This window comes from Lepisma saccharinum, chromosome 12 (genome assembly GCF_977018435.1).
Source record: "Lepisma saccharinum chromosome 12, izLepSacc3.1, whole genome shotgun sequence".
Classification (NCBI taxonomy): domain Eukaryota; kingdom Metazoa; phylum Arthropoda; class Insecta; order Zygentoma; family Lepismatidae; genus Lepisma; species Lepisma saccharinum.
This window is the reverse complement of record NC_139240.1, coordinates 20,113,051-20,126,077: the sequence shown is the minus strand read 5'-3', so window position 1 is coordinate 20,126,077 and position 13,027 is coordinate 20,113,051. Positions and strand designations below refer to the sequence as shown.

The window sequence follows — 13,027 nt, the reverse complement described above, 5'->3', positions numbered from 1 at the left end:
ATTAAGAGTGTTGCAGATTAATTAGTATCCTATCAGTATTAGCTGATATAGGTATACCAGTTTGATTGCTTGACTTGGTGTTTTAAGTCCACTTTATGTACAGTAAGGCTAATCGAGACTAGACCTACAGTTTAAAGTGGAATCCGAACCACTATGTGCCTCCACCGGGAATCGAAAACGGGACCACTGCGCCATAGGGGAGGCCCAATATAGGCATATCCGTTTATCACGAAAATTACAGGTAATTTTATCAGTCATACACATTTATTAATGACCAGTAATTTAGTGAAAAATTAAAATATTTGTTAATATTTTCATGTGCCGTACCTTTGGAAAAAATTCTAAATACCTGTTTCCTTTTCAAAGACAAAACCCATTGGGGTCACCTGGTTATACACAATAACTAAGAGGTGTATGAACTGCTCATGTTCTTCAAGGAAAGTTTGCAATTTTACATTGGATCACTATAATATTGGTTATCAATATCAGTAAATTTATTTGTTTATCAAAATCAGTAAATTTTATGGTTTACTGATAGTAGCATAAACTTACATCGGATCATCCCTAATTATTACTTTCTCATACGACTCAAGAAACAAATTATAAAGCGACATATATTTGCATTTAATTAAAGACAAAGGTAGAAAAATTTATTGAAATAAAACATCTGTTCTAACTGTATTACAGTTCAAAAAATAAAATGTCAAACAAATCATATAGAAAAACTCTATATGATTTCAGTTTTTGACAAACAGAATTTTAGAAATGTTCACGATGTTAAATAATGTGTAATGAGAAACTAAAGTCTATGTCCTCAAAGTAGCTTGTGTAAAGTAAGTTATTGCAGTTGAAATTATTAATGCTTATTAATTGTAATGAATATTACTTATTAGTCGTAGGAAGAATCATATTCTAGTGCCTCTGATGCGCTCAAATGGTATTACATTTATCAATTAGAAGATTTTCCAGGATATTTGCACGAGATTTGTAATTTATTCAAATTGCTTGAAATTCCAGATTCTCCCGAGTTTTTAGGTTTCTGTGTTGGAATCCTGAAAACATGAATACCTTATCATAAAGAAGTCTTCAAACGGGTGGGGAAGGGGGGGGGTTCAACGCCCTTCCTCTCCTCTGGAGCCATTAATACACAGTTTCTTGTATTGCCATATGTACAAATGGAAATTCCTCAGAAGTCGATACACAGGTGAATACCTCGATGTGCATACACAACGACAATAATTTGAAATTTTCCTCGAAGTTCCATAAACAATTTGAAAATTCAAATTTTACCTCGAAATTCCATACACACAAGAATTACCTCTTAAAGTAGGTGTAACAAACCCCATACACATTCTATACACAATTCAAATTTTTCCTCTGAATGCAGATTTTAGGTTTGTAAAATACCTCGGTTCTAAATTTCTATTTTTGGGGTTTAAAATAAGCCTGACACGCCAAAGTCAGATTTTTTCTAGTAAACCACATCAAAAACTATCATTTAAGACATGTCAGATTGCAATCGGAGAGGTACCTCGGAACGCCTGTGAAAAGTTGATTTTCCTCGGATCTACATCTCACAAACGGGGGTGTGTGTGTGTGTGTGTGTGTGTGTGTGTGTGTGTGTGTGTGTGTGTGTGTGTGTGTGTGTGTGTGTGTGTGTGTGTGTGTGTGTGTGTGTGTGTGTGTGTGTGTGTGTGTGTGTGTGTGTGTGTGTGTGTGTGTGTGTGTGTGTGTGTGTGTGTGTGTGTGTGTGTGTGTGTGTGTGTGTGTGTGTGTGTGTGTGTGTGTGTGTGTGTGTGTGTGTGTGTGTGTGTGTGTAGAACTCTCCTCGTAAGCAAATTAATTCACTCAGGCGAAGAATATCATATTTACAAACACCATAGATCCCATAGAAAAAAAAAAAATCTGGCCAAGTTGTTCAAGCGGTTTGATATTTATGGCTTTTGAAGTATTGAGCGGTGGTAGAGAAGGACAGAGCTATTGGCAAAACTCATGTATTGGAGAGAGAGGGAAGTACTCCATTTACTTCCATACTGACTTTTAAGGTTGAGATGCTCTATAGAGCTCTGCACTTACAGATGATTTTGTGTGGCAAAAGCTGTTGTCAGGGGCATGTGCCAAGTAACAGACTACAATGCACAAATACGTTTCTCTCTATAGCATTTTGCTCTATTGGAACCATGAAGATTGAATGTATAAGGCAAGAAAATTTTAAAAGGGGGAACATAAAATCGAGGTTCCACTGTATTTGTGGGGGGAGGGGGGGTCAGGTAATTGATAAAAACTTCTGTAGTAGAAATAACAACAATAGTAATTATTATCACGGCTATGATTATTGTTAAGAACTATTATAAACTATTAAAGTAAACAATTTTGTCCCAATTTATTATTATTATTATAGTATTCTTGTGCAGACTTTGTTGATTGATCCACCAGATGAGTGAATATTCAGAAAAACTTTTTTTTTATATACAGTTAGTGTACTGAAATGCATAGTCATTCTATTTTGTTTCTAATTTTTAAACACCTTGTTCAAGAAAAGTTTAGTTGTGATTATGTGATCTCGCACATCAAATCTAATTTTTGGAATTTTGAAAACTTTTGGGACTGCTTATTCTGTGGATAAGATAAACATAAACTGGTTCATTTTTTATTTTACAGTGAAGTTTTTTTGATCTAATGCACTTTTTAGTAGGTTATTCTGTTTTTATGTAAGTAACTAAACTTTTTTTCCGTTATTAACAACAAAAATAATGATTTTTTAATTTTTTTTATTTTAAATCAATTATGCCAATGTGCACGGTGGGAGCGATGAACCAGTTCAACCCCTCCTCCCAATGCATTGTTGGGGGGTGAAAATATCGTAATATAAGCAGTGTGAGGTCCTAGAAATAACCAAAACTACACAAAGCAGAGGATATCATCTCTGATACCCCGAGTACAAGACCATCTAATGTATGAAGAAAAGTATTAAAATAACTATGGGTAATTTGCAACTTCATACACACATTCATAGCATCATCAGATTTTCAATTTCAGCAAATGAAGACCGCTGCCCAGTACTTAATTGGCGAGCACGACTTCAGGAACTTGTGCAAAATGGACGTGGGAAATGGTGTTCTCAACTATAATCGCAGGATTTTAAGTGTGGAGCTGAGAGAGCTGTGTAGGGATTATTACAGTGAAGTGTGTGACAGTGAAATGACGAAGGAGAGGTCTTCCTCGAATGATGGCTACGACATGTGCGAATTGACCATAACGGGGCAGTCATTTTTGTACCACCAGATAAGGTGCATTGTGGCTGTGCTGGTCCTTGTTGGGAAGGGACAGGAGCAACCGGAGATCATCAAGGAACTCCTCGACATTGAAAAATGCCCACAGTAAGTTTCTTGCTGCTTCAGATCTCTCTTTTTTCTTGCTTTAATATTTCATGTCTTATAATTTGTATTGTTTTAAAAATCTATTACAATTTTCTTTCACATCTACCATTAGAATTTCAGTATTAATTTATAGAGATGGACTGAAATGAAAGTTGGCCGATACCTGTATAAAATTTACCAATAACTAGGGCATGCACATTTAGTTTTTGTCAAAAACACGAAATGTGTAATAACACATTGTAATGTTCATTTTTCTTGTTTTTGAAAGGTGTGAGGTGCATTTTGCTTCCATATTTTGTCGCGAAATGATGCGAAATGAACTGCAAAGCAAACTCTTAAATACAAAATTTAGGGTTTATTTACCAACGCGACACCTTCTGAGGTCTGAATTATCCTGAGAGTTATGCAAATCACAGAAAATTGGTTAATTTTTGCTGTAAATATTTGAGGGGCAAAGTTGGACTCCTTTACACAGGAATAAACTTAATACTCTTGATGATAACTACGTAAATTTGCTATTATAAGTGATATGTTAATTTTGTGTAATAGTATAGTTTTTAAGTCAAATTTAGGTTACTATTCATCATTTTAACACTGAAATACCATTTTTATATACTGTTTTTGTTCCCGAAATATGGCAAGTTTTCATTCAGAAATGTTCAATTTTTATTCACCATAAATATGTGGCTCTACCATCAACCAATATTCTACTGATCTGATATAAAATCTAAATGGAGATAATATGTTTATATCCATAAAAATAACAAAATGGCACAATATTGCATGAATTTGTAAAATATTTGTAGGTATATCGGATTGGTAAAATTATCGGTAATTTAAACTAATTAATTCTTCCCCAGGAGTGGCCTTCCTAAAGTAGGCTCAACTTGTAACAGCATGAATAACTAAGCAATACATTCTAATATTGCCGACTCTTACCATATTACTGAAGATTTTAAAATTTGCAGTGACAGCCCACAGTTTCCACATTTTTAACGGACATTGCATTAGTGACTGAACATGCGGTTTTGCCACGTTCAACACACATCTTTACTCCATTGAATAAAAATCTGTATAAAATCGGTTTCGTAGTGTGAATTGACAATGATAAAAACATATAGGCCTACAAACAAGACCAAGGTAACATTTGTAGGACTACCAAATACTAAGAAAAAGTTGTTTCTCAAAATTGATAAGAGCCTTTTTTTGGCCGATTTGAAAAAATAATTGAAAAATTGGGAATCGTGTTTAAAACATTTCTACCTGCACTGTATTTAAATTTCATAACCATCGGACCACAAGTTTTTTTATTTATAGAATTTCAAAGAGAGAGAGAGGTAGTTTGGAAATCAACAAAAAACAAGCACTTTTACCGCACGACAATAAAAAAATCGAAGGCATACTCAAAAAAAATTGTTACCATAACTTAACGCAGAATTGAATAAGCTAAATTTTGATGTAACTCGTTATTATGTGGGTCTACTAGCTAATTTTTAATTATAGTCCAAACTTGGGTATCCATAATTTTTGATCTGACAGTAGGCACCTGGTGAAAATTTTCAGGCACTACCACTGTATCAGCCGATCTCGATAGAGCACTGATTAATCTTACTCATCCTTACTAATTAATAATTGTCTGATATGTGTTTGCAGATCTACCATTTCTTGCGCCAGTACTTTCAGTACACCCAGGATTTAACAGGGAAAATAACCACTGGGGAACTGAAGAAAATCTTTGCTTTACAGGAAACCTCAATATCCAATGGCATCCGAAATTCCCCTGAATTTATTCGGCTCTGAATATGAAGATGTTGGCTGGATTGTTGACCAGGATGTTCTCTCGGGAGTCATTAAGTCTCTCCAGGCACAGTGGGGACTGGAAGTGGCAAAGTGAGTGTTTCTGCATTATTTGCTTTGAACATTTACAGAACACAAAAAGACTAACTTACTTAGCCTACCTAACTTTTGTTGATAAATTTCACCTCTTTTCTTTCATCTGCCTATTGATTGAATAACGTAACCAGAAGTTGGGGCACATCTGGTACTGATCTCTTGACCAATTTTGCCATTATTCCTTTAAAAACAAACATAAAAAACCTCTTTTTTATGAATGTTGTAATTAACCCCATAAATCGTCTCAAATGCATAAAAGTTTATTGTTCTTTTTTCGATTTGATAAATACTCACAGAGACGATCAATACACATTGAAAATTTTTGCAAACAACTCTACATATTTGTACTTCTGAAAAAAACTTTTTTGTTGTAACCTTTTCCCCATACTGAATGTTCATGTAGAGAATCATTTTTCCTGTTTAATGTTTAAAAAATATCCACATAGACAAAGTTATTGCCCAGTGCAAAGTTTGTCTCTTATCGCTTTTTGTACAAAAAGTTACATACGTTCAAAGTCTTGGTTGTGTGACTTTTTGGACACCCTGTATAATTGCCAAACTTGCAGTGGGTGTAGTGTAAATCACCAACCCTGAGACCTTCTGTAAACAAACGGTCTCACCGATGTATCACACTACACCCACTTCTATGAGTTTGCAATGCTTTCTGCATACAGGTGGTTTTGTTTACAGAAGGTGTCAGGGTTTGTGATGTTTCGTGGGTATACAAATATTTCCTAAGGTAGGTATTTTTTGTGGCCAAATTATCGCTAATAGAAAGATACTTGAGAAAGATATCTCTCTCAACTTGGTTTTATGTTTTCACTAAGATGAATTTGGATCTATTAGAATAATTATATTAGCTAGTGAAATAATTAGAATATTTCATCAACAAAGAAAAACATGGATGTGTTAAAGAATATGAGGAAACTAATTGGATTCTCGAAAGCATGTATGTGTTCATATATATTGGGTTTATAATACAGTAGAGATTTTAATTTTTCTGTATTCTTAAGCAGCATTTAATATTCCTCTTGAGCAACATGTTTGTGTAAATTATCATGATGTATTACAGGATTCCCACGCACCTGGAAATCTCAGGGAATTTCAAAAATATAAAATACTCAGGAAAATCCCAGAATTTTTTAAACATTAAGCAGGAAAAATGATTCTCTACATGAACATTCAGTATGGGGAAAAGTTTGTCTCTTATTATCAAAAGGCAGGAGCATATTTAGTCCTTCAGATGTACTTCCTAGGGACTCATTCAACAATTGGCAATTATACAGGGTGTCCAAAAGTCACACAACCAAGACTTTGAACGTATGTACAACAAAAAGTTTTTTTCAGAAGTACAAACAAATATGTAGAGTTGTTTGCAAAAATTTTCAATGTGTATTGATCGTCTCTGTGAGTATTTATCAAATCGAAAAAGAACAATAAACTTTTATGCATTTGAGACGATTTATGGGGTAATAACAGTTACAATAGACACCAATAGTTACTTTAGTAATTTGCTTTACACAAGCTTCATTAACAATATAGGCTTTACACACTTTTGAGAAACAGAAGTTTATAAATGGACACAACAGCAATTAATCTGTAATTCAAAATAAACTTTCCCTCCCCAACTGCTAGAAAGAAAATGTATATGAAGTTAGATGTTCTACCTAAAGTCAGAATCCCGAACCTCTGTAAACAAACCATCTCACTTCAAGTAACGTATCACTCCACGTCAGCTGTTCATGAATTCCGTGGCTATCTTATGCTGTTCACTGGCACTTCATCCGTTCTTGAATTTTACATACCATGGAAAAAAGTATTCCTATTTTAACTTATACACATTGAATTATAAGAAATTTTCTAGAAGTGATTAAATACGTGTTCTTGTTCAAGAATGAACATATTTTTCTACGCCAAAAGTTCCATTTATCTGACGTTGGGTTAACAGTTCCCCTTCCCCTCCTCTTTCAGTATGACAGTGCCAAAGTAAAACTTACAAGAGAGTGAGAGAATTGTTTCAGTAAATTCAAGCCTTTTGGTTTTGTTGCTGCCCCTTCCACAAAATTATTGCCCAACATTGTTGACATACAGTGTATTGTTTTCTCCTTTGTGCAACAAAGATACCACCAGTTTTAGCGGAAGCTAAACAAGATAAGCCGAGGAATAAAAAGAGATTGTTTATATTTCTTTCTGTTTCTCGTGCACTGGAAAACAATAAGACGATAATAATAACATTATTTACCCATGTCTCATCCAAGTAATTTATTTTCTTACCTTGATTCAGCAGTTCCTTTTTGAACTGGATTCATTTTCAGTGCTAGACAACGACATCGTCCCTGTCAATGAGCGTCGTCTGTCAAATTTGCTTCCCCCAAAACGAACTCAGCGTGCCACAAGAGGCGATTTAACGTTGAACGGGAGATCGTCATCATCACTATTACCATCTGCCAATATCTTCTTTACAGTGGACAGCTCTTTGATTGAAAAAATACGAATGCACCTTGCGCCGTATTGCGCTTATCTCAAAATTGGTGTACTTGTTTATGGGAGCAACGACGTGTTTCTTCACGGGACTCGCAACTTGACCGGTCGTTTTCCTTTCTTTCACCAGACCGAAAACACAAGATGCAGACACACAACTACACTCGGACACTAACTTCACTGCTTTCTGAGGATACCATCGACAATGTCATATACACGTTAAGATCAACTTGCTTCTCACCACTTTTCAAACGACTGTATTTTCGAAAGAAACTCTTGAGACCTTCCCGCATGCATGGAAGTCGCAATGTTCGAAACTGGTGCTATTTTCTTGCTGCTCACGTGATCGGTTGTAATTTATACAATCATCAAGTATTATTATTATAAAGAGAAACCTTTAATGAAAATATATTTTAAAATGTATATCCCAATATAATTTACAGGTTTTTCTTGCATTAGCATACTTTTATAGAATGGACTACATGCTGCGGATCTGTTATTAGGCTGTTGCCAACCTCAATACTTCTCACTAAGTCAAGTACAGAAACGGAAGTGGTATGTCGAATGTCTGCATATGATAGTGTGATTTCACATTGTCAGTTCACACTCCAGACTACTTTTGTGGGTGAAGGATTAACTTGATTGACTTGGTGTTTTAAGTCCACTTTATGTACAGTGAGGCTAATTTGGACTGGACCTACAGTTTAAAGTGGGATCCGGACCACTATGTGCCTCCACCGGGTATCAAACCTGGGATCCCTTGATTACAAGGCAAAGACACTACCACTGTGCTATTGGAGAGGCATGCGGGTAAAGGAGGGTGAGAGCAGGCCGTTAGGGTGGGGGAGGTTGAATTAAAAGGAACACCTCTCAACAAGGGAGAGATAAAAATGACAATATTTAAGAATTCGCCCCCAAATGTGCATCTTATTTTGTATGTAGGGTACAAGAAAATGTGACTGCCTCAAAATATTTGTGTATCTTACCCTCTCCTTTCCCCCCTTTTTTTGCCAGGGACAATGCTTCACTAAGTTACCATTTTAGTTTCCCTTGGTCTTTTTTGCTGCATAAACCAGCATTTTTGAATGGGGTGACAAGGACATACGAGTGTGTTTTTGGATGATGACTTTAGAGATGTTGAGGTACACTCTGGAGGATACTGGAACGTGTGGCATTGAGATGTAGATTGACCACGTTGTGACACGCACATTTGTCATTAGTTGTATTTTGTATTTGATTTTTGTTATTTAGCGTCGCTTTTCTTCCATTTTTCATTGTCAGATGAAATTGATGAAGGGACACTCACAAATAACACCCATGCCGGGATTCGAACCAGGGAACTTCGGTGGCGAGTCCGAAAGTCAGCCACCAGGCAAGATGTCATTTGGATTTTTCATTTTTTACATACGTACATTTAACTCCCAACAGGTCATCAGTGAAACACTGCTTATTCCTCATCGTTTGACAAATGGTATATATTTGCACCTTGTTGCTATGTGGGGTATTTTATTTTCATAGGTTGGCAACACTGTTACATGTGCTTTTGTTTACAGAAGGTCTTAAGTTCTATGATTCCCACTTTAGTAAGGCATGGACGTGTCATTGTGTTTGTGCCATCTCGTATACCATTTCATCAGTTCCTCATTCATCCTCATAGTCATACTTACCGCATAAAATAACCAAAATAGAAATAGATTTTGGGATGGGATAAAATACAACCATCTAAAAATAGTAATGTAATGATAGTAATAAAATATATTAATTCAGCACAATTGAGTAGCATTTGGCATAATTTCACAGTTCAAACAGCACTTTTCATGGCTGAGTGGACTTGCATGTTCTCCACTCTACCTCTCCCCTCCGTGCCCAAGTAAGATGAGCAGGAAAACTCGTTTTTGGTGGTTCCATAGCAACAGTTTAAGGAAATCTCCTAAGAAGTCAATAGGCCTGGCAACACTGGCTTGGACCACGCTGAAGGCTCCTTCTCCACACCCGCGATGTGGTTGAGCGCAAGCTCCTTTCCTAGTGATTCCACAATAACCTTCATGTACAGTCTTTTGTTTACTTTTCCACACAATGTGCACTTCTTTGTACACATTTTCCCACTTTTCTGGAATTTTTAATATACCCCTGCGGTAGAACACTGTTCCAACATGCCAAAGACACTGATACACTTATTTCTGAATTGTCTCATAACAATGGTCTCTCATCTGATTCTTCACAAATCTAGATGAGGGATGTAGGAGGGGCGTAGAAGAGCTTTCCACCTCATTTTATCAGTTTCTTCTGATGAGAAGCGAGCTGAGTGAGGCCAATCATTGTCATGCTAGAGGATGATCTTCTTTCCAGGATGTTTATCATGCAATGCATGACGGAACTTGCACAGTGTCTGGATATAACCAGCACCATTAATGGTTTACGTAGGTTCAAGAAAATCTTCCCAACCCTCTCCTTGTTGCATTCAGTTGATGCTGTTTAAGGGCAACCACTACGAGACTGATCTTGGATGCTCGTGTTCCCATCTTTAAAATGGTTCACCCATTGTCTAACACTGTAAGCAACTATGTACACATTTCCATAGGGACGCTGATTTCTGCAGCAGGGATTTCCTTTTTCATGAGAAATTGAATAACAGCAAGCCAATGAAACGAAATACGGTTGACTGTAGGAGTAATACTGGCCATGTTATGAAACCTACTGTTATTTTATGACACTCCAGGATACACAACAGATGGCGCCACCTACCACACAATGCTTGTTCTTCAGCTGTTACCTATTGGCCCACCATAAAGAGTAATTGCTCATTACTTTTGGTATGTCTCATAGTTTGTGGATATTACAAGCATATAAAGACCTTTTTTGATGTAGTGTTTCGGGAAAACACATGCTCCCTTTGTCAGATATTTATTTTTAGTTTGAGCAATGTTAGTTATAATAATGGGATATATATTTAACAGAAACCAAAATAATCATTTATACAATGAATCTTGTCATTAATGCTATATTGTTGGAACCTAAACTGTAAATCACCAACCCTGAGACCTTCTGTAAACAAACGGTCTCACCGATTCGATGTATCACTCCGCGTCAGCTGATTCATGACCGCAATCATCTGCTGTTACACTCATAGTTCGCCGCACCTATTCATTTTATATAAGAGCCTCTGAATGTGAGAACCCGCTCTCAAAACATCAGACGAATATGCAGCCGCATACATTGTTACTCTCCCGGTCATTCTCTCTTTCATAACCCTTAAAACTGCAGACACTGACACACCACTGCACTGGGATACCAACTTAACCACTTCATTTACTGGTTCTTCAGGATACCACTGACAGAACGTTACATAAATATTGAGTAGAATCTGTTTCTCACCCCTTTTCAAAGGCTGTCCTTGCTGGTGTTTTGAAAACAAGCTCGGAGAACATGGAGACCTTCCTGCATGCATAGAACTCGGCATGTTATTTTTCTAAGGATAAGTCAGGCAATATTACTAAGTTGTACTACTTCCTTGCTGTTCACATGATTATTTTTAGAAAATAACCAATGTTATAAAATATCATTATGTACACAAATCTCTAAGCTCATTGAAAGTTACAATGCATATTACTACAAAATGTTCACACTTATCTTGCCTTGTCATGTCACCAAGTTATTTTACGAAGTGTACTATATTTGGCGGAACAAAAATCGTTATTAGGATGCTTGTCAAAGTTTCCAACCGCAATAAATTTATGAACTTTCTTTGTCTTGTTTTGATCATCATCATCAATATATTTATTGGACTTACAGCAATGCATATAGCTATTTATGTCCATTATATATTTTATTTACATAAGATACAATTTACATAAAATCTACAAACAAATTTCAAATACACTCCTATCTATATCATTCTTAGAAATATACATTACCATGTTATATCATTTTGTCTAAGAAAAGCAAGTAAAATATATTCAATTCACATGCAAGAAAGAAGCCAAATTTATGGGAAATGATTACTGGTGCAAAGAGTTAATCATAAAGGTGAAGCAATAAGTAAAAAAAGAAAGAGCATTGGGTTTCAAGTGAGACTTCATTTGCGGCAGCGTATCCCATACTACAAATTGGCCATTGTTTTACCTTACGCAATGAATCCTGTAACAACGCTGGATTTTCGTGTGGATTATTTTACTTCTATGAGTTTGCAATGCTTTCTGCATGCAGGTGGTTTTGTTTACAGAAGGTCTCAGGGTTTGTGATTTGAACTTTAACAACTTAACTCTGAAACAAGCAATCTGCATTTTAATATGAAGATCTTATCAAATCTTAATTACAGATCCCAATGTCTTCAGATAATTCAAAATCTTCTTTTCTACGAAGATTCATAATCTCTTCTGTTGCATTAATTTTCAAAGGCGATGGCCTACGGAATCCATAGTCCATCTAAACTAAAAATAAATATCTGATGAAGGGAATGTGTTTCTCCTGAAAAGTTACATTAAAATGTGCCTTTAAATGGTTGCAATAACCGTAAACTAGAAGAGAAATAATTCTAAGCAAGCAATATGTACAAACAAGAAAAAAAATCATTTAATAAACTTGCTACTATGTGAATGCCTTTTTGACACTACTGCATAATACATTTCAGAGCAGCGATGCTGAGGCAGATGCTGGGAGAGTTGGAGATGATGTCTACAAAAGAGGAAACTTTAAGGTATCAGTGCGAGTCGATATCTCCGGGAGTGAAATGCCGTGTGTATAAGCCTCTGTTGCAACGACCTGTGTGTGGTAAGTACAATATCTTAAATTGCCTAGCTTACATCGTCACTTACACTTACACAGAGCACTTACACATCAGGAGAAATAAGAAGGCAGATGGTGTTTACTGTTTGCTCGAGATAATAGGAGAAGGAGGGTAGGTGGCTGCGGGATGTGCCAGCACTTACCTCTGATTCCTGGCGGTGGAACTGGCTGCTACTCTCAATGATGCTAAAAGATATTTGTAACTAAAAAAAGGGCTTGCTACAGGGCACCCTTCGCTTATATAAAGGGTGTTTCTTCATAAAGTGCTCAGGTTTTAAATTGTTTGTCATTATTTTGTTTGAAGGTTGGCAACACTGTTCTTATCATTTTCGTTATCTCTTATCATTCCAATTATTAATTGAGCAATTGTTATTTTTCTTCAGATATTTAGTTGAGTTGCCATTGAGTGGTTCACTATCAAGGAACGCGTCGTTATTTTGAAAACACATTACAGAAACGGGGAGTGGCCTTCGCTGGATGAACTGGAA

The 13,027-nt window shown here is 36.1% G+C and overlaps 1 protein-coding gene across 1 annotated transcript in view; it reads left to right on the top strand.

Annotated features, from left to right (window-relative positions):
* Nucleotides 1–13,027, top strand: part of LOC145996593 (tRNA pseudouridine(38/39) synthase-like) — a 123,908-nt gene that overhangs the window by 104,960 nt on the left and 5,921 nt on the right. The window contains exons 5-7 of the mRNA XM_083133145.1: nucleotides 3,040–3,380; nucleotides 5,127–5,270; nucleotides 12,385–12,524. Coding sequence (XP_082989271.1) covers nucleotides 3,040–3,380; nucleotides 5,127–5,270; nucleotides 12,385–12,524 — 625 coding nt within the window. The remainder of the gene's footprint in view (nucleotides 1–3,039; nucleotides 3,381–5,126; nucleotides 5,271–12,384; nucleotides 12,525–13,027) is intronic.